At 40.1% G+C, this 26,035-nt stretch overlaps 3 protein-coding genes across 3 annotated transcripts in view; 1 reads left to right on the forward strand and 2 right to left on the reverse strand.

Annotated features, from left to right (window-relative positions):
* Positions 1-25,667, reverse strand: LOC122981776 (peptidase inhibitor 16-like). Its single transcript, XM_044350537.1, has 6 exons — positions 24,900-25,667; positions 7,123-7,273; positions 5,558-5,625; positions 5,312-5,421; positions 4,427-4,518; positions 1-2,607 (listed from the first exon to the last, which is right to left on the reverse strand). Exons 1-6 carry the CDS (start codon positions 25,209-25,211, stop codon positions 2,117-2,119), a joined length of 1,224 nt encoding a protein of 407 aa, XP_044206472.1. The 5' UTR covers positions 25,212-25,667; the 3' UTR covers positions 1-2,116.
* Positions 1-26,035, forward strand: part of LOC122981768 (polymeric immunoglobulin receptor-like) — a 724,120-nt gene that overhangs the window by 451,554 nt on the left and 246,531 nt on the right. The window lies entirely within an intron of this gene.
* The window catches only part of LOC122981723, a 930,226-nt gene that overhangs the window by 307,373 nt on the left and 596,818 nt on the right, over positions 1-26,035 (reverse strand). The gene's annotated exons all lie outside the window — the stretch shown is intronic.

The following is a 26,035-nucleotide window of genomic DNA, read 5'->3' on the forward strand; positions in this document are numbered from 1 at the left end:
TTGTCAAAAAGAAGAAATGAGGTTTATTTCTTTATTAATCTTATATACAGACATTTACAGCAAAGTTATTGAAGATATGGTAATTTCCTGTTGTCTAAGACAGTGTAACAGAGATGTGTAAATCATTAGAGACTCTGTCCAGTTGTATTTCCAGTCTGAGCGAGTATACGGTGTACAGTAGATATATATTTGTGAAAAGATCAAAGAAGCAGGGTGTCAGCTTTCTCCCGCATGCCGCTAAACACCTAAAAACACTTAACGATAAAAAAAAAAAATGTCTCTCATTAATTTTTTGCTTTTATTTGATCTTGATAGTGGTTTTTCCATGAGATGATGATACTGTCTATCTAAGAAATAGAAATGCACTGTTACCACCTCCGCTCTGCAGATACAAATCATCAACTGTCAAACATGAAGAGGCGATCTGAGAGCGCCTGCTGCTGCTGTTGTTCAGTTTTGTGAGTGGCCTCTCTTTGCAGCACTCAAAACCTTTTTTTTTTTTTTTGGGTTTTCAGTACAAAAGCAGCTCGGTTTGATGTTTCTGTTAGCGTGTTCACAGAGTTCACACGCTGAAAAACTTCAAATCTTAAAGTCACATCAAAACTTTTATGCTGTTTCCTTTTTGATAATCTTTGTGCATTTTCAGACTGTTTCAGTACGTTTGTTAATCATTCTGTGATGGTTTTATTAGCGTTATAGACTTAAAGCCCACTCTGCTTGGAATAAAGACACTTTAAGGGGTAAATTTACTTTACAGATCTGAACACTTACATGTTTCTTGCCCAATTCAGTCTGCTCTTCTATTAAAGGAACTATTTCTTGATGGACAACAGTGTATCCATCCACCCAGCGTCTCAAGCTACAGCACAGGTTGCCAGATACAGTCAGTGGCAACTTTGTGATGAAGAATTTCCAGGCAGCTTGGGTCTCTCTCCTGGCATACTGAAACAATACAACCTACACATTGAATGAACATAAACCCTGTTAAACCAAACAAGAACAAACAAGACTGAAGATAAAGAGGAAGTCGTCTGAGTCGTGGTGCGAAACTGGAAACGAATCGGTGAGTTTGGTGGTTGGGGTGTTTCTGGGGGGTATCCAGGCAACTAAAATCCAAGTTGTCACAAAGCTGCACAACATCACTGCAATGACTGTTGTTCATCAAGAATTAGTTCCAGCACATAACTCCTCAAATACACACCTGGAGTCAGGATGTGGTTAGCTTAGCTTAGCATAAAGACTGGAAGCAGTGGGAAGGAGCCTCGCTCTGTCCAAAATTTAAAAATACACCTACCAACATCTCTAAAGCTCAGTGATTAACAGTCTGAATCTCGTTTGTTTTGTATACAAACAGAGATATATAAAAAAAACATTTTTTAGGGGCAGATACATGTTGGGACGGAACAGCCGGTGCTGGACTGTTGTTTATGTAGAAATAGTTCCAGCACGTACTGTAACTCCCTAAAGTCACAAAAACTATCATTTTTACTCTTCTGTTTGTGCAAGGATTAAACACACGAGATATAAAGTGTTGATTAGTGAGCTTTGGTAGGTGTATTTTGTGAACTAGCCTCTTTATGCTAAGCTAGGCTAACTACACCCTGATCCAACTCTCTACTTAACACCCGACGGGGAGACTGACGTTGATCTTCTCATCTCCCTCTCGGGCAGAAAGTGAACAAACATTGATTATCTGATGGCTGCTGATGGAAAAATCACAACATCTTATAAACCCTCCATTATCAACCTTAAACATCATTTTTCTTGTATATTTGTTTACTCTGTATGAATACAACACATCTAGTGTTCATCAGCGACTGGTATCTTACTGGCAGTAATGTTTTTGTATTCCAGGCAGGTTGAAGCAGGTTATGCACACATTATTTGACCCAGATCTCGGCCCAGACTACATGCAGATGTTGTGAAAACAGCAGCTGAATTATTCATTGACCCATTTTGCTCTACAGGGGGATAGATGAGAAAGTGTTTGTTACCACAGGGCGGATTAAGAAGGTAATGTGCAGTCAACGCAAGAGTGATGAGGTGAAGTGATCTTATTGTCTCCTCTTCTTGTACTCCCTCCTCCTCCTCCTCCTCCTCCTCCTCCTCCTCCTCCTCACAGCCTCAGAGTTAGCATCCCAGTAAGACAGGCTAAAAGCAGAGAAGGTGAAGATACTGAACCACCACTAGTTTCTATGTTCCTGTTTGGTTTTCTTGCTACATCTTTCTCCCTTTCTCCCTCCTTCTTATCTGTAGTTTCTTTCGTCTCATCCACCTCCTCCTCCTCCTCCTCCTCCTCCTCCTCCTTCATCTTTTCCTCCTCCTGTCCCTGTTTTGTTGGGAGGATTTTGGGATGGTGGGTGCCTGCGGCAGGGGTGGCTGGTTGTGAGAAGTCCTCAGAGTCCTGTGAGGAGAGTGTGGTGATGACCGGCTGGAGGGAAGAATCAGTGGTTGGAGATGGACCCTCCTCCTCCCCCTCCTCCTCCTCCCCCTCCCCTTTAGGCGGGGCGGAGGGATCAGATGTTGCAAGAGGAGGAAAAACTGTCATATCCTCATCCTCATCCTCATCCTCGTCCTCTTCATCTTCGTCCTCCTCCCTGTCAGCAACTAGAGAACACAAGCAGCAGAAAATTATTTTTTACAACCTTTTCTGATCGTCTCTGGAGCTCCAACTAATGTTTATGTTCATTATCAATTCATCTAAAGGCTTATTTTTATTTGTGTTTTCATTATTTGTAGTGCGTTATCTATGTGATTCCTGATTTCTTCTATTTTTGTATAATCCTAAAATACTAATTGTTTCAGATCTTCAACCTGAGTAAACACAAACAATTTTATTAATTGAGGCAAAAAAGTTATCCAACACCTGTATCCCCCTAAACTTAATAGCGGGTTGTGCCACCGTTAGCAGCAACAACTGTAACCAAACACTTCCAGTAACTGGAGATCAGTCTTTCACATCGCTGTGGTGGAAGTGTGGCCCACTCTTCTTTGCACAGCTGCTTTAATTCAGCCACATTGGAGAGTTTTCCAGTATAAACTGCCAGTTTAAGGTCCTGCAACAGCATCTTTATTGGGTTCAAGTCAGGACTTTGACCAGGCCACTCCAAAACCTTAATTTTGTTTATATTGAGCCATTCAGAGGTGGACCTGGTCTTGTGCTTTGGATCATTGTGTTGCTGCATAACCCAGCTGCACTTGAGTTTCACATCACAGACTAATGACTGGACGTTCTCCCTCAGGATTTTCTGGTAGAGAGCAGAATTCCTGTTTCCCTCAATAATGGCAAGTAACCAGGCCCTGAAGAAGCAAAGCATCCCCACACCATTACACTACCACCACTATGCTGGACTGTAGGTGTGTTGTTCTTATGTGGAATGCTGCGTTTGGTTTATACCACATGTAACAGCACCGCTTTCTTCCAAACAGTTCCACTTTTGACTCATCTGTCCGTAGAACGTTCCCCTAAAAGGTTTGAGGGTCATCAAGGAGTGTTTTGGAAAAACTGAGATGAGCCTTCATGTTCTTCTGGGTCAGCAGTGGTTTTCAGCTCGCCACTCTCCCATAGATGCCATTTTTGGCCAGTGTCTTTCTAACAGCAGAGTCATGAACACTGATCTTGATTGGTGTGAGAAAGGCCTGCAGATCCTTGGATGCTGGTTTCAGGTCTTGTGTAACTTCCTGGATGAGTTGTTGCTCTTGGAGGAATTTCGGAAGGTTGGCCACTTCTGGAAAGGTTCACTGCTCCGTCAGGTTTTCTCCGTTTGGAGATAACGGCTCTGATTGTGGTTCTTCGGAGTCTCACAGCATTAGAAACGGCTTTGTAACTCTTCTCAGTCTCCTCCTTCCTCATCTCCTCTGGCATGGTGCGCTGCTGGTTCAAACCTTTTAACCAACTTCACATTGCTGAAAAAGTTTTATTTAAGTGATGTGTAGATTGAGCAGGGCTGGCAGTAATCAGACCTGGGTATGTTTAGTCCGACTGAACCCAATTATCAATGAAATTATGTAGATTAGTGGATTTAGTAACTACAGGGTTAAATACTTTTTCACACAGGCCCAGTTGATGTTAGGTCACTTTCTTGTTTGTATAAATAAAATGATCATTCATTCTGTTTACTCAGGTTGTCTTTGTTAACTGTTGTTTGAAGACCTGAAACAATTTAGTGTGAGATATATACAAAAACAGAAGAAATCAGGAGGGGAAAACATTTTTTCACAGCACTGTAGTTGTGTTTTCTGTATTTGGTCATATTTCTGTATTAACAGTGTGTATTTATTTCTATTTGTTTTTGTTTTCTCACCTTTTGCATTGCATTCTTTTTCTTAAAGCTGCACATGTGTTTTGTTTTGTCTATTTTGCATGCGTTGGCTAAGTGAGAACTACAGAAGGGAGTAACAGAGCAGTAAAGAGAGCGTGTCGTACCACAGAGGTTGTTTTCACATTTCTGGAGGTTATCAGGACATTTGGAGCACCAGTCACCTTCAACATATGGCCTCTCCTCTTCGTAGTTTCCTCTGGATACACACAAAATCAAACACATATCAAACACACACTGATACATCATGACTTCATACTTCTAAAGAATATACTAATAGAGTGACTGAGGTGTAATATCTTTGTTTTAACCAAATCAAAGAGTTTTCATAACATTCATATACTGGACACACACTATGTGAGGAAAAAACCATCTCTGTCCACAAGGGGGGGTGCTTGTTGTAGAGGTGAACTGGTGGCAGCAGGATTGATAGTATAAGCAGCAGTAGCAGTAGTACTAGAATGGTAGTTGTTGCAGTGGTGGGGCAGTACTATAGAGGTAGTAATATTATACACAGTAGTACGCAGTAGAAACAGTAGTGGTAGTAGTTGCAGTGGTGGGGCAGTACTATAGAGGTAGTAATATTATACACAGTAGTACACAGTAGAAACAGTAGTGGTAGTAGTTGCAGTGGTGGGGCAGTACTATAGAGGTAGTAATATTATACACAGTAGTACGCAGTAGAAACAGTAGTGGTAGTAGTTGCAGTGGTGGGGCAGTACTCTAGAGGTAGTAATATTATACACAGTAGTACGCAGTAGAAACAGTAGTGGTAGTAGTTGCAGTGGTGGGGCAGTACTCTAGAGGTAGTAATATTATACACAGTAGTACGCAGTAGAAACAGTAGTGGTAGTAGTTGCAGTGGTGGGGCAGTACTATAGAGGTAGTAATATTATACACAGTAGTACACAGTAGAAACAGTAGTGGTAGTAGTTGCTGTGGTGTTGGCAGTACTATAGAGGTTGTAGTAGTACTATAGTAGTAGTACTGACGCTGGGTAGTAGTTGCAGACCAGGAAAGTGACTCTCTCCCACTCCAGTCCTTCCATACTGTTACAGACATGGAAGGCACAGCCGACTCTGTGTGTGTCTGCCCACACCATCTGTAACACACACACACACACACACACACACACACACACACACACACACACACACACACACACACACACAGGTAAATTCAGGTAATCCAGTCTAAAAGTACATATGTGTGTATAAATACGTGTGTGTATTTCTCACCTGTGTATAGTGTCCACACATCTTATCTTCATCACAGCTGTTGTTCTGGTAGTCATAGTCCAGACGTTCTAAAGCAATCGATGACATTAGAATACATTATATACTTATAAACAAAGAATATGTGCTCTACCTCTAGTGAAAGATGTAAAAGCAACAATACAAAATACAATCAAAATTTTACTGAAGTAAAACTGAGGAAGTATTATCAGAAAGTGCACATAAATATCAAATAACTGCTGCTATGGATCACATCACAGGGACATCAAGGGGTCCCTCAAGGATCAGTATGAGGCCCCCTAATATTTACTTTATACGTAACATTTATTTTCCAACTCAGGACTGTAATATTTTTTTTTATTTGGATGATACCATCTTGTACAGCAGAGCAAGCACCTCTCTGACCTCCAGACCTCTCTGTTTGATTTAAAACACATTCTAAACTCAAATAAGACTGAATGTGTTCATTTTTACAAGAACACAAACGGTTGATGTTCTCGCAGCTAATACAGGCTCTAAATGGACAACTAACTGACACAGTACAGCACTATAAATACTGATTGTCCTACAAAACTCATGTTGAACTGTCACATCTTGCCTGGACTTTGGGTGTTTTTTTGGTCTTATGTTGTGTTCTGTGGGGTCTCCTGGTTTTGCACGTCTGTTTAGTCCCTCGGTTCATAAGGGTTTTCTTGTATGATTTGGGTGGTGGGTTTTAGAGGACTGCATCATTAGTTTGTTGGGTTGTGTGCTTGGGTTTGTGTTTGTGGTTGGTTTTGGATGGGTTAGTGTAGATGGCATTGAGTTTGTTTTCTGGGTTTTTGTTCTGTTTCCCTTGTGTGTTCATGTGCTCCTCCACACCTGCCCTGTGTTAGCCTCGTCAGCCCTGCCCCGCTCCCTGTGTGTCCTCAGCCAATCAGCTCCCTGTATGTTCATTCCCCTCTCGAGTTCTCCACCCATCTCCCCACCTGCACCTCATCTCCTTGTTAGTTCAGTTTCTTTAAGTTCTGGTTTTCTGTTCAGTCTTTGTTGGATCGTTTTGTGTTGTTCCTTCTGCTAGTTCTGTTCAGCTCTGTTTGTCTGTCCATGACCATCCACAATTAAAGGAGTTTTTCATCATATCTGCATTCCGGCTTCTGCGTTTGGGTCCACTCCTGCTTCCCCGAGTCTGACATTGAACATCTAAACTGGTTTCCAGTAACACTTCACTACTGGAATGAACTGCAACACAGCTTGAAGTCAGAGACACTCGTTCATCTGAGGGACTTTTAGTTTTACTGGCTGATATTTTTCATAATGTTTGATGATTGTTTGATGATCAGGTCTTGAGTATTGATTATGAACAACGGCCCCTTCCAGAGTGTTATACTATTATAAATTACATATATATGATTGTTGATGCATTAACTTGAGCTGCTCGATGTTCCACTTTCTTCACCAGCTAGTCTCTAACTTTGTCTGTTTGCTGCTGAAGCTAAAACTTATGGTGTGCTTTTGTCTCAACACGGAGGACCAGCTGCTGAAGTGTTTGTTCCTACAGATGCTGCACTCTGATGAATCCAACTCACCCAGAAACCATTTCTCCAGAGCCACTCGCAGGTCCAGAGGCCCAGTGCCGGCGAACAAATTCTCTCCAGTGTCCTCCAGTTCAGGGTTGTGGTTCCAGATACATTTCGCAGCGTAACCTTCTGCGATCACCTTCAGGCTCGTGTCCCATTTCTGCAGAGAACCAGTGAAAGTTATCATGATTAGTTTTTGCTACAAAAAACTCTGGAAAAATGTTCTCTGAGGTTCAGAGCAAATACACCCTGGAGCAATCAGTGAACTGTGGGTGTGTTTACATGATGCTGTGATTTCTTGCTTTCACACCTGTTTAGTTCAGTTTGTTTGGGCTGGTGTGAAAGCCGTGAGTCACACTGTAGACCCGCCTCTTCACATGATCTCTGATGTACTTTGTTTGTGGTGTGGTGTTTGTTTAATTTGAAGGTCTTGTTGTGTTTTCACCAAATGTTTTCAGCCATCTTGTCTTTATCAGAGTGAAAGCGAAGCAAACAGACCACAGGATGGTGTGACAGCAAATAAATGAAACCAAAAGCCAAACTAACATTAAATCCATCTGCTGACGATGAACTGTCAAGAATGTGATCTTACAATCTGTACGAGCAACATACAGATTTATCCAGTGCTGCAAAGTAACTAAGTACATTTACTCAAGTACTGTACTGATGTACAAGTTTGAGGTACTTGTACTTTGAGTATTTCCATGTGATGCTACTTTCTACATTTCAGAGGGAAATATTGTACTTTCTACTCCACTACATTTATTTGACAGCTTTAGTTACTTTTCAGATGAAGATTTGACACAATGGATAATATAACAAGCTTTTAAAATACAACACATTGTTAAAGATGAAACCAGTGGTTTCCAACCTTTTTGTCTTTTGACGTCTTACAAAAAGCAGTGTGTAGTCGGGGTCACATTTCACACGTCTATGAGTTGTTAACAGCTCCACCAAATAGTGATTTTTCCCTCTAAACTTCTCACATGCTTTCATTTCAATAAATGTTCAAATGATCCAATATTTCAGCAAAAATCAAAGATTAGAGAAAAAGTCCAAAAAAGTGAAAACAGATTTGTGTATCAGAACTTTGTTTTTTCTTCTTTCCTCTCCCATTAATCATCTCACCACCCCTCAGATTTATCTGCTGACCCTTTGGAGGGGCCCGACCCCTAGGTTGGGAACCACTGGACTAAACTAGCTAACTGTATATAAAGTAGTGTAAACTAGCTCCACCTCCAGCAGCTACAACAGTAACATGCTGCTCTAACACTAATGCTTCACTATTAATAATCTAATGATGTGATATATAATAATATATCAGTCAGAGGGACCAAACCACTACTTTTACTGCAATACTTTAACTACATCAAGCTCATAATACTTATGTACTTTTACTGCAATACTTTAACTACATCAAGCTCATAATACTTATGTACTTTTACTGCAATACTTTAACTACATCAAGCTCATAATACTTATGTACTTTTACTGCAATACTTTAACTACATCAAGCTCATAATACTTATGTACTTTTACTGCAATACTTTAACTGCATCAAGCTCATAATACTTATGTACTTTTACTGCAATACTTTAACTACATCAAGCTCATAATACTTATGTACTTTTACTGCAATACTTTAACTACATCAAGCTCATAATACTTATTTACTTTTACTGCAATACTTTAACTACATCAAGCTGATAATACTTATGTACTTTTACTGCAATACTTTAACTACATCAAGCTCATAATACTTATGTACTTTTACTGCAATACTTTAACTACATCAAGCTCATAATACTTATGTACTTTTACTGCAATACTTTAACTACGTCAAGCTCATAATACTTATGTACTTTTACTGCAATACTTTAACTACATCAAGCTCATAATACTTATGTACTTTTACTGCAATACTTTAACTACATCAAGCTCATAATACTTATGTACTTTTACTGTAGTAGTGTTTTCCATGCAGGACTTGTACTTGTAATGGAGTACTTTTACTGAAGTAAAGGATCTAAGTACTTCTTCCACCACTTGATTTATACAAGATCATTTAGTCTAAAACCCCCCTAATACTGCATGTGGACTTGATTTAGTCACATTTTTTACATTTTAAAATGCGCCCAACCCTCCAACGAGGAATTTCTAACTACAAAGCTATAAAGAGTTTTTTTCCCCCCAATTAGGGAGTAGAAAATCCCAAACCCCAACTTTTAAGTTGTAATTGAATCCAGCATAAAGAGGCTAAATCTTTAAGTCTTTTTCATCATGTTGACTTTTATAAATCATCTCACTTTGTGGAAAATTACACTCAATGTGACTGACTGTCCTTTCATGATGTAAGACGCTGCTTTACATAAAACCTAAAGAGAATTCACGTGTACATCTGTTGTGTTCACACAGGAAGTGACTGAACTCATGAATTGAAATGGATCCCCTTTGTGACTGTTTATTTCCTTTTAAACCTGTTTTCAGTTAGTGTGATAACTTGTAGCTGTATCGTTGTTTTACGGCCTGTACAGCTCTCTAAACCTCAGGGAATGTACTGCACACATACTGTAGGGCTCTTTATTAGATTATTATATAACAAGTTTCATGTCTCTTTATTATAATATCAGATCTTTGGTGCTGTTGAGACGGCGGCGGGATGATTTCTGAAGTTTTATGTGACGTTAAAATGGATGTTTGGCCTGTGAGCTCGCTAGTAAAGTTAATTTGACGGCCACGTTGTTGAAAATGATCTGACATTTAATATCATATGAAGGAAATGTGGAAAAAGGCAGGAAAAGGAAAGTAAAATATCAATTTGGACGAGTAAACGCCACATTGTCTCTGACCCTGACTCCCATCGCTCACAAAAGCGTCACTGTTATCACCTCGAAATCATCCAACAAAGCTTCAGATAATATTCTTTTGTTCTGTTTTGTTTCACATTCAAATAAAAAAAAACCCCTGCAGGATAACTATAAAAACCACAGCAGGCTGCATAAGAGTTTATTTCCTCATCACTCACGTATCCCTGACCTGACCTCTGACCTTGACCACAGCCTGACACCCACCACGCTGCCTGCCTGAGGGACACGTTTCCTTCCCATCATGCCTGTGTGTCATCCCCCTGAGTGTCGATTGATTCCATCTCTAACAGGACGAGTCGCCAAACATTTTTTTAAAGTATCGTCTCTCAGCTCTTTAGAAAAACACAGTTTGGGACGATGCATCAGGTCTTTAGCTCCGTCCTTGATTGTGCTTATAATTTTCATACTGCAACCTTTTTTTTCAGGATATGTGAGATCCTGGTAGCCAGAGGAGTGTCAGAGAACAGTCTTATCTCATGAACAGCCCTTTGGTAATGTTACACAGATGATATCATTCCTTTTGGAAGACAAACTTTGGCCTCAGAGTCTCACATCTAATTTGTTGCTGCCAAATCGGTTTAGCAGACGGTAAAAGTTAAGATTCATTATTTTTAGTGGACGGTACACATTGCACAACAGCCTCTGTGTACTTTTATTATTAGATTTTGTTTTATTGTAAATATACTGTACATTACAGTGAGGATACCAGGATGATATGTGAACATGCAGTGCATGTCGTATACTGGTGTATTTCGACATGTCGCAACAAGCAGTTCCTCTGAATAAAACGGGGTCTGTGAGGAGATTAAAACAGAGAAATAAACAAAAGGAGGATGGATAAAACTCGTCTTGCGCCGTGTCTTAAAATGTTTTTGTTCGCTGGGCTTGTTTGCTGATGTTTATTTATGTCTGACGAGCTGCCAGCTCGCTGGAACAAGCAGTCGGATGTTTCACCGCCTGAGAAAAAGCTGATTGTTGCCGCAGAAACAACATGACACAGCAAGAGAATATAAGTGATATCGAACAATACATTTATTTATTAGTTATTTAAAGGATATGTCTGGTGATTTTCTACATTTCATTTTTCTTCTTGCAAAACAAATCTGATGAAAACACCTGAACCAGAAACTATTAAAAACACGTCAGTGAGTCACACCGCTGCACCGGCTGACATGTTCCTTCATCTCCATGAACACACACTGTATTTTATTTGGACTCAGTCACACACACACCGTCCTGCTGAGACAAATACTCACTAGAGCATCAAATGTGGATTCATCCACAGCTGAAAATAGTCCCCAAAAAATAGACTATTTCCTCCTGTTTGTTTGTTACTGAGCCTTTTTAAAACATGAAACTATATATTTAAAGTCTTCATTAGGAACAAATGGACTAAGAGCTGAGAGAAACAGACTCAGACTACATGATTCGTTGTTTTGTAGTTATTTCTTATGAAAACTGTGCTTAACCAGGAGCATGATGAACGCTCATGATTGATAAAAAAAAACACAGACTGACGTCTTAAACTCAGCCAATAGTTTTCATCTCATGGTTTGAGTCATTGTTGCTAAGATACCAGGAGAATGAACAAGAGGACCCTGACTGAGAGTTTAATAATGCAGTGTGTGTGTGTGTGTGTGTGTGTGTGTGTGTGTGTGTGTGTGTGTGTGTGTGTTTATTTGTCCAGTGATGACACACAACACAAACAATAGTCAGGGGTCTCCTTCACATTCCTCTCTCTCTCTCTCTCCAGGCTCTCTCAACATCTGGTCTGTGTTATGAGTTTCAGGTCATGTACATGGTCATGTAGTAACACACACACACACACACACACACACACGTGCACACACACACACACACACACACGCACACACACACACCACCTCTGTGTCGGCTGTACTGGAGGTCCATTCCGGTCTGTGAACAGCTGATTTTTGTTTCTGTTCATCTCAGCAGAATTTAATAATCATGAGTAATTTCTGTAACTATAAACTAATTATTCATTCATTCATTCATTCATTCATTCATTCATTCATTCATTCATTCATTCATTCATGTCAATGCACGGTTCCAGAAAAAGATGTGATTCATGAACAAAATAGGATTCGTACACATTCCCATGACCGACTCAAGACATAGATAAACAACAGAAATAGATGATTTGTCAACTCCAGTTACTCAACAACCAACAAGTAACTTGAGAAAATAAGATCAGAAGCCATAAATAATAATTTACTATCAATCAGAAGTAGCTGTTAGGCTCTAAGTCATCACTGATCTATCTGATTGATTTTCTGTTCAGAAATCCATCACTGTGTTGAAATTAACACACATGATCTTTTTATCATTACATCTACAGCTGTGTTCATGTTACATGCATATACTTAAAGCATAAACGTAGTACTAATGTATATGTACCAATGTTGACAGTGCACTCGTTCTGGCCAAGCAGCAACCTCCAGGGTTGAAAAATGAAGCCAAAAACTGCAGTTCCTTGAACGACCACTTGAGGCTCCAAAAGCGAGTCAATCCCCATAGACCCCCATGTTAAACTTTACAGCAGAAATAAACATGTTTACAGTCTGGTACAAACAACGGTTTTGGTCTCTGTAGCTAATTTCCTCTTTCATGACAACTGTACGTTTTTATAACTCACCCGTTTAAATTTTATTAAGCTGTAAAGTTCTGCATAATGAAGGACATGGCTGCTTTGAGTGACAGGTCCGCCAGCCGCTACGTGGCTTGTTTCAGCCATTCGGCCCCGCCTCTTTGCCCATTTTTGATTGGCTGGGAGTTAGGCAGCGTCACGCACTGCCAAGATGGCGACGGCCGGAGTGGCTCGCTTTGAGCTTCAAAACCGCTCTTCAGAAACCAACGAGTGTCGTCACGGTAACTACGTCCATATTTTTATACAGTCTGTGGTTCTGGCACATAGATTAGAGTAGGTGTGACTTTGTTGTCATTGTGAAGGCGACAGGCCAATGAAATACAGTTAGCATCTTACCAGAAATGCAAAAATAGTGTTACACATGTGGACATTAATTAAACTGCTGCTGGAGAATGCTATTGTTGGTTTTAAATGTCTAAACTTCACAAAATATTCTTTTTTTAAAAAAAAAAAAATGGATTTGTCAATAAATTTTCCTGTTTTTTGAGCCACCACCCCAAACCACTGCAGCACGGTCCACGACTTGTTACACTTTCCAGATTTGATCAGCTGTTTCATTGACTCATTGAGCTTATTAATGTGTGTTAATTTTAATGTCATTGTTTTTGCTAGACAAGCTTCCTGGCTATAGCGCCTGTTCCATTAAGACCAGTTCAGACCGAAGATTCACAACGAGCTCGAATGAAACCGGCTGAAGGCGTCGCCTGCGACTCAGCTTGTCAAGTCGCCATTGGCTGGTTTTAGAACGTAAGGCACGTCACCTGTTTCAGCAGCCAATCAACTCGTAATGAAGTCAGCTAATTGAAATGGCAGTGGACAGAGGAAAAGAGCCTCGACCCTCCGTTTTTTTTTTTCGTGTTTTCACTGTTTCATTGATAATAGAAATGCAACTGTAACTCACTGTCACTAACCTCATTTGTATTTTAAAATGCTACAAATTATATCCAGCTACAAAGAGCGCGTACAGCTACAGTAAGCCTCGAGGTCCCCACTAAACTTTGTCACACAGTACTGAGTGAGTTTGTAAAACTTATTAAAGGACGAGTTCCCAGTGTTCCCAGTGTTCTTAGTGTCTGTGTCTGTGTCTGTAATCATTCATCCTGTTCATACTGGATATTAAAAGATCCTTCAAATGTGTTTTCAATGTTAGTGATGGAGGATAAAATCCACAGTGTGTCCACACAGTCATTTAAAAGTCTGTGTGAAGCTTCTATTCAGCTTCATCAGTCTGAGTTAGTCATATCAAGTGGATATCTGACACATTTACAGTCTTTTTAGCATCAAATTCCCTCTTTGTGTTTCCTCGGACAGTGTTTCCCTGTTGAGCTGCAGGTGGAAGTATAGTAACAAAAAGAGGGACTTTGGCACTAAAAAGACTGTAACGTTGAAAGATATCTACTTGATTTGACTCATTTGGACGCTGAAGCTTCATATTAGCTTCAGACTGTGGATTTTGTCCTCCATCACTTCCATTGTAAGGTCATTATGAGGGATCTTCTAATGGTCAGTATGAACAGGAGGAATGATTACTGTTGTTTTAAGATGGACTTGAAAAACTGTGAACGCATCCTTTAAGGTTGCAAAACTTCCATTTATATGTCTGCCAGTTTTATTTGGTAACATAAAAGCAGAGCAGGAAGTAGAGGGCTTTGTTAGAAAAGTGCAAGTATGTGGCTATTTCCTGGAGGCAGTGCATACCAGTGTAGAGCTGCTACAAATCAAACTCTAAAAAGTCAGAATATTAGAATAATTTGTTTGTGTTTTTTTTGCCAGCTCTCCTCCTCTGTTGCAGTGGAAGTGAGGGCTCCTGAGGGTGTAGTAACATCAGGGCGACAACAGGCTGCAGTTAGCGCTGAAATATCAGACATCATTTCTTCAGTGTTGGCTGGGAGCAGAGTGATGATTCACCGAAGCTCCTTCCCTCTGAGTTTATTTCAGTGGTTTCTAACCAATAATCAGCCCAATAATCAGTAGAGTTTTGTTGTGTCTAATCTTTGGATCTCACTTGAAAAAAAGTTTAGCTCAAGGACAAAACTTCTCTTTGATGTTCAGAAAATAAAAAGAATCATCAGGAGTTCTGAGCAGCAAAATGTACGTTAATGCGGAGAACAATATATAGTGCACACAAGGCTCGCCATATATGTTCAAGCTGACCCCCAACCTCTTCATACCAGCCAATTACACCATTATAATCTCTCTACATCACCCAAACTCCCAAAAATAGGTTTTGGGCTGAACTGGTTATGCCTGGCGTATCCAGTTCTATCCAGTCATGCTCTTCTATTTTTTTAGAACTGCACCTGGTCACTTATACACCACTATTTCCAATCCTTTCTTGTACTTTTGTCCGGTGCTCTGACTGTGATTGCCTTTAACATACTCTGATATAGTGAGGTATACATTCAATATAATGATTATCAGTTTTTGTTCTGACTGGTTAGACTGGTTAGTCTGCTGGTCTCAGTCCAGTCTTCTGAACACTTTCTCTGGTTGTTGTAACATCCTACAGACATTTTTTTCTTTCCAATGAAAACAGAAATTTGCCACATTTCCTCCTCAGTTCATTTCAACACACTGACCTCCCTCCTCTTCCCGTTCTGTCCATCTCATCTTACTTTCTCTTCTCTCTGTCTTCCAGTCCTCTCCTCTTCCTCCCTCTATTATTATCTCTCAGTTGTTCTTTCCCTTGTTTCCTGATGTCCTTTTGTCTTTCTGTCTCGCCCTTTCCTTCACTCCCTCTCTTGTTACTTTACCTCTTTCTCTGCACTCCAGTCTGACTGAAAAACAGAAAAGAAAATCAAGAATATGGAAATGTCCCAGTGGGGCTTCCATACCGGAGGAGACAGGCTGAGACCTCTCCTGGTGCACACACACACACACACACACTGAGCACATACCTAAGCAAACACACACACACACGCATCGCTTTGGGCGCTCATTCATTCACCTAATTTTCATTTCTCTCTCTATCTAAACATTCAGCTCCCTCCTCTCTTCATCTCTCAGCTCTTTCCCAACCGTCTTCCTCCTCTGTTGCTCGACCCTGACTCCCTCCCTGTCTGTCTTCCAGGATCATTTCCCTGCTGTGTTCCTCCTCTGACACTCATGTTATTAACTGGAAGGAAACACCCGTCTCCTCCTGGAACCCGGGGCCTCCATTTACTCAGCATTTGCGGTGTGTTTAAAGCAGTTGTCTCATAAAAAAGTGATGATCTGTTACCCTGCATGTACAAACATTTTCTGTTAGAAGCCTGTTCTCAGTTCACTGAGCAAATTAATAAAGATTTTGAGGATTAGCACTGGTCGAAAACCGTAGGAGGATATTATTGAAATGGATCTCTGCCAATATTTGCTGATTAAAACTAAGCAGAGCTGAAACTGGTGGGAATGTTATTAGTTTTGCAATTATTTGGTCATAAACCAAAGTGTTGAACAAATGAATGTTTTAATGATGGAAGTATTAAGATTCATCCTGAGGGGGACATGAATGTCCTGAACCCGAGTTTTATGGTAATTCATCTCATAGTTGTGGTGATATTTAACAAACATGTCAACCTCATGGTGGCGCAAGAGGAAACATCAAGGGGTCAGTAAAGTCTCTAGAGACCATAAATGTCAAAATTTCATGGCAATCAATCCAATAGTCGATGAGATATTTCAGTTTTGGACCAACCCACCAACCCAGAGTCATTACCATCCACACAGATCCACATCTAGCGTGGCTAGAAACCATTATGGTGTCCCAATTTGTTCAAATAAAACAGAATCAGTTTTGTTTTATTGATTCATTTGTTTGATAGTTTGAACATATTTTTAAAAGTCTAACCAGGGACTGTTAGATGCAAATTAGCTTCTAAACACTCTGTACTGTTACATAAACTAATACAATAAGAATAAATAAACCACATTGTCATTACTAAAAACAATGGACAGAATGTGCAGGCAGAAGCTTTTTGCATTGATTTTTTTTACATACCGGATGGTTTAAATTAGAGTTTTTCCTTGAAATGTTTCTTAGAAAGATTCACAGGAAAACTATGTATTGATTGTTTATGTGAAATTTCCTTTGCTGCTATGGATGGTTACAGCAGATGTATCTCGTTAACTAATCAGTCTAACGTCTGTGTACTTTCGCCACCTGCGTGTGGTTGATGTCTAGTTTTGGGGGGCTCGCTGTGGAACAACTCGGCCCAAAACATCTGCGCATTAGATAATCTTTTCTGCAAAAGTCATGGTGTGCAGGTCTGATTAATACTGAGTTCAGGACAGAGAAAGTGTTAGCAGCATCATTGTTAGATGGTATTTTAGACCTTTTAAAGGAAGTTAATCTCTCTTCAAAGCTTTCCTCTGATATTGTGGTTTGTTCAGCCTGATGCGTCACATGCTGATATTCTGCTCCCGCCATTTATTGGGTTTAATTTCACGTTGTGGATGTTTATAGTTTCTGCACAAACAACAGACGGATTGCAGGATGCCTGAGGTGGCTTCACTCACACAAACACATCGTTATAAGAATGTGTTCGTGTGAGCTCTCCGGGGCCAATCGGTGCAAACGTGCAACAAACGATGATGAGTATTTGCTGTATTAAACTTAAAGCTTAAAGTTAAAGGTCACTGAAAGGCCGCTGAGATATTGGTTTCATGACAGGCAAATGGACTGAGAACACTGTGGGGAAAAAAAATACACTAGAGGCTCTTTTTCCTTTATGTGTGGAAAGACGTTTTATCTCTTCTTGATGAAATATGAAAAACAGACTGGTGCTTCGGATAAAGACGAATCCTGTCTGACCGCTCACCTCAACAGCGTTAAAAGAGGCTTGTTGGAAATGTTTCAGTACCAACACTCAGGTGCTCTGTACATGCTATTGTGCAATCACGTGTAGCTCTCTTGTAAACTGAAATCAACTTCTTCATAATATGATAAAATGGCTTCAAAAAGTTGTTATGCTTTTTTAGCAGTAAGATATTTAGATCCAAACTTAATAAAATGACTCACATGGCAGCTGTGGTTCAAACTGGAACAACCACAGTCAAATACGGTCTTAAATCCTCAAATGGTAAAAACTTGCCACAAGCTTTTTTTTTATATATAAACCAGTCAGAAGGGCACGTCAGTCATCTTCACATCTCCATAAAGAGTTAAACAAAGTGCAGCTTCTCTCTGGTCCACTGACCAAACCAAAACAACCGACCGGGCCCCGACCTGCCCGAAGCTCCGAAACTCAAAACCAACACAGAGATTTTATCTGACCTCCAGTTCACCTGGAAGACCAACCGAGAGTTTCAAACTGTTCTCTGGTCGGAAGAAGCATCATGATTAACGGAAAAACTTTAAAATAAATCTTACAAGAGAAGAAGATCAGGTGACGGCAGGATTGAGATTTAATTATAAACAGTAACGCTGGATTTCATGCTTCATCTATTCCCTCCTCAGTATTAGAGCGGGTTTAATCTAACACAGGAATGGTGGACAACTACTGTACGGAGGTGATTGCAGAATGTAAATATGTTGAATGGCTATGGCTGTAAAAATGTAGATCATAAATAATATCAAAAATGATTATAACTTTAATAGCCACCAGAAACATGTCACTTTTTTTGACTCATTTCTATTTTGTTTATGCAACAGCATGTGTTTTTTGGAGTGTAATGAGTGTTACCGCCTCGCGGGGCCACTAACTAAATTATAGATCAGCTCCAAAATGTATGATCATCAAGTTTGGACCAAATCTTTTTCATGTGATCTCTGGAAAAAAAGGTTTATTTGCCAAGAATGATCGAAGAAAACATTTAATTTATGACAAGAACAAAAGAACTCATGCCAAACTCAAATTACAGCGCAAGAGTCTTTCAAAGTCTTCAACTTTACCAAGAAACACATATGAACAAAGTGTCCACAAAAGGCGACTGTCCAATAGCTGACTAGAGAACTGGAGAGTCGACACAAGTATTTTTTTTAAAGTGTTTTTTTTATTTAAAGTGGTTTCAGCAGAGTGATCTGGATTAAAACAAGGGGACACAAAAACCAGATACAAACAAGGATAATTAGAACAAGACAAATACATCAAACATGTGTGTTTGTGTTCTGGCAACGTTGAGAAGAAAATAAGCAGAAACAAAGAGACAATAACAAAAAAAAACTGAGTGAAGGGTGAAAATATTTTAGTAAAGTATGATCAGTTTAATAACAGGCTGAGGATCTACTTCCCTCCTCTTGTAGATCTACCACCTGTTTCTCCACCTTTGTCTTTTTTAGCTGGACCGGCTCTCTAACCGCGATTGTCTATGAGTGACTGAGTGATGAAGTTACGCCATTGGTCGGCCGCCCGAATGTTGGAGTTTCCTCATCGGCCGTAGCTCTTTCCAAATGAATCAGCGGCGAGATGATGGAAGCGGAGGACGGCAGCGACGCAGAGCGACTGTGTTTCTGCTCTGAGCTCTGACGCTCTCAGCTCTGCTGTTAAATGTTGTGAAGTCATTCAACTCCTGTTGAAACAGACATGTACCAGCGTCTCTGCGTCTCCTCCTCTACCGTCCAGTGTGATCAACTCTCCGGCTGGCAGCGCTGTCAGCAGCCTGCAGGAGAGACGCTCCGCGGTGCTTTTGGATGTTATAACTCAACTAATACCAGGATACAAGCTTTTTATTTCTCTGATGTTTTCAACAACAGCATTAAAACACGAGTCTTGCAGGTAAAACATGCGACTCATGTGGCTGTTATATGGTGCGCTTGATTCGACTGTAACTGCAGTAACCGGGCGGAGATAAGCCTCCTGAATTTACACCCAAAATGCTGTCAAAACTTTTATTTATAATTTCATTGACCGGGATAGAACCAGAAAAAAGGCTCAGAGTGGCCTGAAGGAGAGTTTACAGATAATTAAAATAGTTATAATTAGAATTAAAATTAAAATTAATTCTCTTTCAAATCAAACATCCCAAGATATGAGTGGAAAATATTGTTCTTCCAACTGCATTTATAACCTTTTTTTTGTTTGTTTTACTCAAACATAGTTTAACCTTGTCATGTGATGCTACTTCACTACACTTTACCAACGAATATTATCCAGGAATTCACATTGAATTAATTTGTTTATCTTCTACTGGTCCTTTATGCAGCCCCTCAGTTCAGTCTCTGTCTGAAACAGGCCGTTTTAGCTCCTGTCTCTTTAAGGCCCCGCCTCCTGATGAGCCCACTCTGTTCTGATTGGTCAGCTTCAGGAAGCTTCCTCCGGCTCCGGAGGCTACGTAAACAAACTATAGTAGCAGGATTTCACTTCTTTTTCTCCTTCTTTACTCCAAATGTCAACTTCTCAAATCCATCCGTACATGTTGGAGCTGTATAAGATTACAGAACAGACCTTTATGGACATGTAACAAGCTGACGTCATCTTGTTGCCAAGGTAGCAAAAACTTTGTAAACAAAGCGTACAGAGCAGGTTGTATCCCTGGTTTTTGTCTTGCAGGCATCATTTTCAAGTTTTGGTACTTTGACCATGTTTAATATTCGACATCAGAACAGAATATAAACAACAGAGACCCACAAAAAGTAGAATATGAACCCTTTAAGTTAAAGTTTGAGGTACTTGTATGTTACTTGAGTATTTCCATACTTAATACTTCTACTGCCCCGCATTTCAGATGAAAATATTGCACTTCAGCCACGTAATATCACAAAAATCAGGCACATCCTGTTTCAAAAAGATGCAGAAAAACTAGTCTGCACATTTGTTACTTCCAGGCTGGATTATTGCAATTCCTTATTATCAGGCTGCTCTAACAAGTCTCTAAAGACTCTCCAGCTGGTCCAGAACGCAGCTGCAAAGCTTCGCTGCATTGGCTTCCTGTAAAATCCAGAATAGAATTTAAAATCCTTCTCCTAACTTACAAAGCTCTTAATGGTCAGGCACCATCATATCTTGAAGAGTTCATAGTACCGTATTATCCCACTAGAACACTGCGCTCCCAGTATGCAGCTTACTGGTGGTTCCTACAGTCTTTAAAAGTAGAATGGGAGGCAGAGCCTTCAGCTATCAGGCTCCTCTCCTGTGGAACCATCTTCCAGATTGGGTCCGGGGTGCAGACACCCTCTCTATGTTTAAGAGTAGGCTTAAAACTTTCCTTTTTGATAAAGCTTATAGTTAGGGCCGACCAGGCTCGCCTTGGATCAGCCCTTAGTTATGCTGCTATAGGCCTAGACTGCTGGGGGACTTCCCATGATGCACTGAGCTCCTCTCTCCTCCTCCTGCTCTCCATCTGTATGTATTCATGTACCATTAATGCATGTTAGTAACTTGGCTTCTTCCCCGGAGTTTTTGTGCTTTCTCGTCTCACAGGTTCCGAAATGATCATGGACCCCTCGGTTATGGACAGCAGGCCTCCGAGGACCGTGGCTGGCCGCGGTGGTGGTGTGGTCCTGCTTGACACCCATGCCTGCTATTATTATTATTATTAGTCATATTTCTAATGCAATTATCATTGTTATTGTTGTTATTGTGTTATTATGCTTCTCTGTGTCTCTCTCCCTCCCTTCTTCTTTCTCTCTCAACCCAACAGGTCAAGGCAGATGGCGTCCATCCCTGCTTGAGGTTTCTTCCTGTTAAAGGGGAGTTTTTCCTTGCTGCTGCTCATGGGGGAATGTTGGGTTTCTGTAAATTAAAGAGTTCAGTCTAGACCTGCTCTATGTGACAAGTGCCCTGAGTTAACTTCTGTTATGATTTGGTGCAATATCAATAAAACTGAATTGAAAAAAATGTCATTTTTGTTTCCCTACATTTATTTGACGGAGAGAGTTACGACTTTACAGATAACGATTTTCCATCAAAGCAGTGTGTAGTCGGGGTCACATTTCACATGTCTATGAGTTGTTAACAGCTCCACCAAATAGTGATTTTTCCCTCTAAACTTCTCACATGCTTTCATTTCAATAAATGTTCAAATGATCCAATATTTCAGCAAAAATCAAAGATTAGAGAAAAAGTCCAAAAAACTGAAAACAGATTTGTGTATCAGAACTTTGTTTTTTCTTCTTTCCTCTCCCATTAATCATCTCACCACCCCTCAGATTTATCTGCTGACCCTTTGGAGGGGCCCGACCCCTAGGTTGGGAACCACTGGACTAAACTAGCTAACTGTATATAAAGTAGTGTAAACTAGCTCCACCTCCAGCAGCTACAACAGTAACATGCTGACCACAAACTCGTAACGTGTCAACACTCTGTGCTGATACCACAGAAACATACCAGCGGAAAATTAATCAGGATCCTTTCGTCATGGTCGTGGTAAACACATGAAAACGACCCGGGGACGTGACGCAGTTCAGATGACGTCTAATTAAGGTGACAAATTTCCATATTAGGAGGAAGTGGGTAAATTGTTGTGATGATTACTGTTGCCATGACGATGAAAGTGGCCTTTAAGGAAGTAGTAACTTTAATCCACCACATGTTTCTCTAACGTCTCTCTCTTTCTCTTTCTCTCTCTCTCTCTCTCTATATATATATGCAATTTTAAATGTATATATTTTTCAAAAATGTATATCTCCATTGAAAAAAATGACAATTTAACATAACAATGATTGGTGATGGTTTGCTTGTTCACAAGTCATTTAAGTTACATCTTTACTGAAACAAGTCCACATTTACCTACAAAATATGTGCTGATTTAAACAGTGCCTCCTAATATTACTGTATTTTTAAAATATCATACATGCCTTACACCTACAAACAAGGCCTATTTTCAATGGTGTATTTTTATACAGGAGTTTGGTACGAGTGTCGTTAAGTTCAGAGGTTGTTTAGTTGGAGCGTGCCCCAAGCGCCTTCAACGGACACGCCCCCAGCGTTTCAGAGCATCCCCATTGGCTATTCAGGAGGAAGCGTCAAACGTGGGACAAAAGTGTTTGTGCTCGTAGATTTGGTTTGTCGCTGTAAACTCGGGATTCGCACGTACAATTGAGTTCTGTGTGACCTTATTTCACCAACAAACAGATTTGATGTGTAACTGCAAACCTTCATGCAAATCTTGTTTACGCACTCACACTTAGAAACTAAAATCTTTTTCATTTTGTTCATAAAACGTCATGCAGAGCTGTTCAGATATTTTTTTACACATTCAAATATTTTAATGTATTCATACAAAATGTTTTCACACATTCAGATATGGTTTAACCCCGTACACATCCAGCAGTTACGGAGCAACATTACCATTCATGTGGTATCGTGTTTCTGTCCAATATTCACTCTCTTTTAACTCTGTTTTTGTTCTCCACCAACTCCTGAGGGAAATATCTGGCTCTTTAGCTGCTAAATGCTCCACTATGTTCACCAGCTAGTCTACAGCTAACTGTGAGCAGGTAGTGAACAGTGGCGATGCTATGAGAGCGCTGAGAGTGAACCAGAACAGTAACAGATAAACAACGAGCTGAAACTCACTATAAAGCTCCGTAAAGCCGAGAGGAGCTGCAGAGTCACTGATAATTCTCTGTAGGTTCATCACTACGAACTACGACCAACACATTACACACTGACACATCAGACATTATTATAAAAATATAGATTACAGCTGCTTTAAAAATCTGATCTGCTGATGTGCTACAGATTCATACCAGGATGTTTTCTAGCACACTAACACCAACAACAATGATGGGTTACGAGCTACTGGATTGGACATCTTTATATGAAACTTTTAAATAAATGTTTCTACTTATCTCAGAGTTTCACACAGTATTTCCTCTTTCCTACAGGTTGATCCTTCCACATAGTTTCGGTGTGACTTGCTGAGGTTTGGAGTTATTAGATCATCTACGTATAATGACACTCAGTGGTTGGTTGGAGCTGCTCCAAATGCTACAAAATTAAATTAGTAAAACTCAACAATAGCGTCTCTTTCCAAGTACAATGACAAGCCTGTGACGTCTTGAGGCCTGTAGTTTACGGATGAACCTCGCTGTTAACAGTTTCATTGAGAACTTTTATACTGCTTCCTCTGACTTGAACCTTCTGCCATTAAATTTAAGTTATTGCTGCGGAAACTTTTATCTGATCATAGGCATAGTTATCATTCTTAGCATTTTGTTTGCTGTTGATGTTCATGTTTGGAATTTGCAGCATCAGCACTTTGGGCAGCGGTTAATGTTAACAAAAAGATGAGTCATCTTAATGACACATGATACCAGTTTTAGTGACGCTCGCAGTATTTAGTCATCTTTAAAGCCACTTCCTGATAATAAAAACACATTATTACTCAACCACTATGAGTGCTCAACTGCTATGAGTGTCTGCTACAAGATTCAAAATTAAATTAAAGTTCATTTTTTGACCTTGAAAACAGCAGAGATTGCTTTCATCAAACTGATGAAGGTGAATGAAGGTCAAAAATTAACTTTTAAACTTGAAGATTGTGGACTGTTATGTTAAAGGTAGTAAGTGCACCTTGAGTTGAGATTGTTTTGTCTAACTGAAACATTTTAGTCAAGTTGAAAATCTGAACTTCTGTTTTTTGACTTTTATCTTTAATTCTCACTCAGTTCTTCAGACATTTAGTCAAGTTGTAATTCTATTCTATTGATCATGAGGAAAGCTGATTTTTGTTTATTTTTGGTCACTATATGAAGACAACATGACGTGCAGGAGGTTGATTACAGACTGTGACGTAAGGTGTTTCATATTAGATATGCACTACAAGTTATTAATGTTAACCTGTTTACTGTAAGGTGAAGGTCAATACCAATATTAGAGACTCTGATCACAGACATTTGAGATTTTATGTTGATAATTAGTGCCTTTTTTTTAATAATTTCAAGGCCAAACTATGACAGATATTTGGTGTTTTTACTCAAGTTTTCACTCTTCTTATCAGAAGATACAATTCTCAAGTCCAAAATAACCTGTTGAGTTGCATTTGACTTGCCATATGAATTTAGAAGAAATATAAGTGAATTAATTACTAAAATATGCACAGACAATCAAAAGCCTTTTCAGATTTCCCAGCATGTATTGCTGAAGCTGTTGGCAGAGAGGAAACTGACATTCAATGGACAATATTGAATATTAGCTATATCAGTATCACTCTCACTTCACTTACTTCTTTCTGTTGATTATTGTCAACATGGAACGACATTAATCAAACTGATTATGTTATGATTATTCTGCTGTTACTTTCAGCTAAATGCCTCCAAAATCACCACAATGAAAAGTAAACTGATTAAACGAAGCTGTCCTGAAATGGCCCGCGGGCTGCAGGTGTCTTACCAGAGGCATCATGGCTGAGGCGCTGGGTGAAACCTGTCCTCTGTAATAGTTATGAAGCTCCACAAGCAGCTCCTCCTGCTCCTCGCTCAGAAAGCTCCAGGCTCCAGGAACCGCCAGGGCCACCAGCAGTAGCCATGTCCAGAGAGGAGCTCCCCTCGTCGGGCAGAGGCAGCGGTGGCTGGACCCCCTCCTTGGCCTGGAGCTGGGAGCTGTGGCCTGGACGGAGGCTCCATCTCGGGCAGTCCGTAGGGTCGAGGCCCCCCCCTGGGTGGAGGAGACCCCCTGGAGCTCAGAGAGGCTCCACTGGTGCATGATGGGAAACAGGGTCCTGAGGGATGTATCCTTGAGTGGTCAGTCCAGCAAAGTGATTGTGATCAACAACAGAGTGTGTGTCTGTGTGTGTTCACAATAGGCTACTTGTCTTTGTATGAGTGTGTATGTGTGTTAAGACTCAGTTAAAGTGTGTGTGTTCCCTCTTCAGTGCCTCGCTCTCTCAGCTCTGCCGATCTCTCCTTCTGACCCGGCTTTAAGAGTTAGAGGATCCTCCCCTGCACACACACACACACACACACACACACACATGCACGCCACAGTTCACATTTCACACACTGCACCGACTGGTACGCACAACCCCCCCCTCAATCCTCTTACTCTCCATATTCTCCATGTCCATCTCTTTCTTTTCTCTCATCTCTTTTTTTCCCTCCTTCTCTTTGCCTCCCTCCTCTTATTTCTCTCTCTTCCTTTAGTTCATGTTGCTCAGGCTACTAAACAATGTGCCTTAAAGGATCAGTCTGGTGATTTTCTATATTTTTCTTCCTGTCACCAAATCTCACGTTTGGATCCAAACCAACAATGAACTGATCTACTAAGAAGTATTGTGTGTGTGTCAAAGCCTGATATATCTTATTATTATTATCTTATTAACCTCAGTTGACTACTTTGCATCTGTATTTGTGAACACACTTTAAAAGTCACTGCTGGAGGATCCACAATGAGCATTTTAACCAGACAAAGACATTTAGGTCACTTAGTGTGATAGTGATGATTTGTCAAATGTATCCTGAGGTACAAGAATGCTAATTTAAACCCCTGATGGTGTCATTAGTTACTTTATTCCATATAACTTTATTGCA

The sequence above is a fragment of the Thunnus albacares genome, chromosome 5 (genome assembly GCF_914725855.1).
Source record: "Thunnus albacares chromosome 5, fThuAlb1.1, whole genome shotgun sequence".
NCBI lineage: Eukaryota > Metazoa > Chordata > Actinopteri > Scombriformes > Scombridae > Thunnus > Thunnus albacares.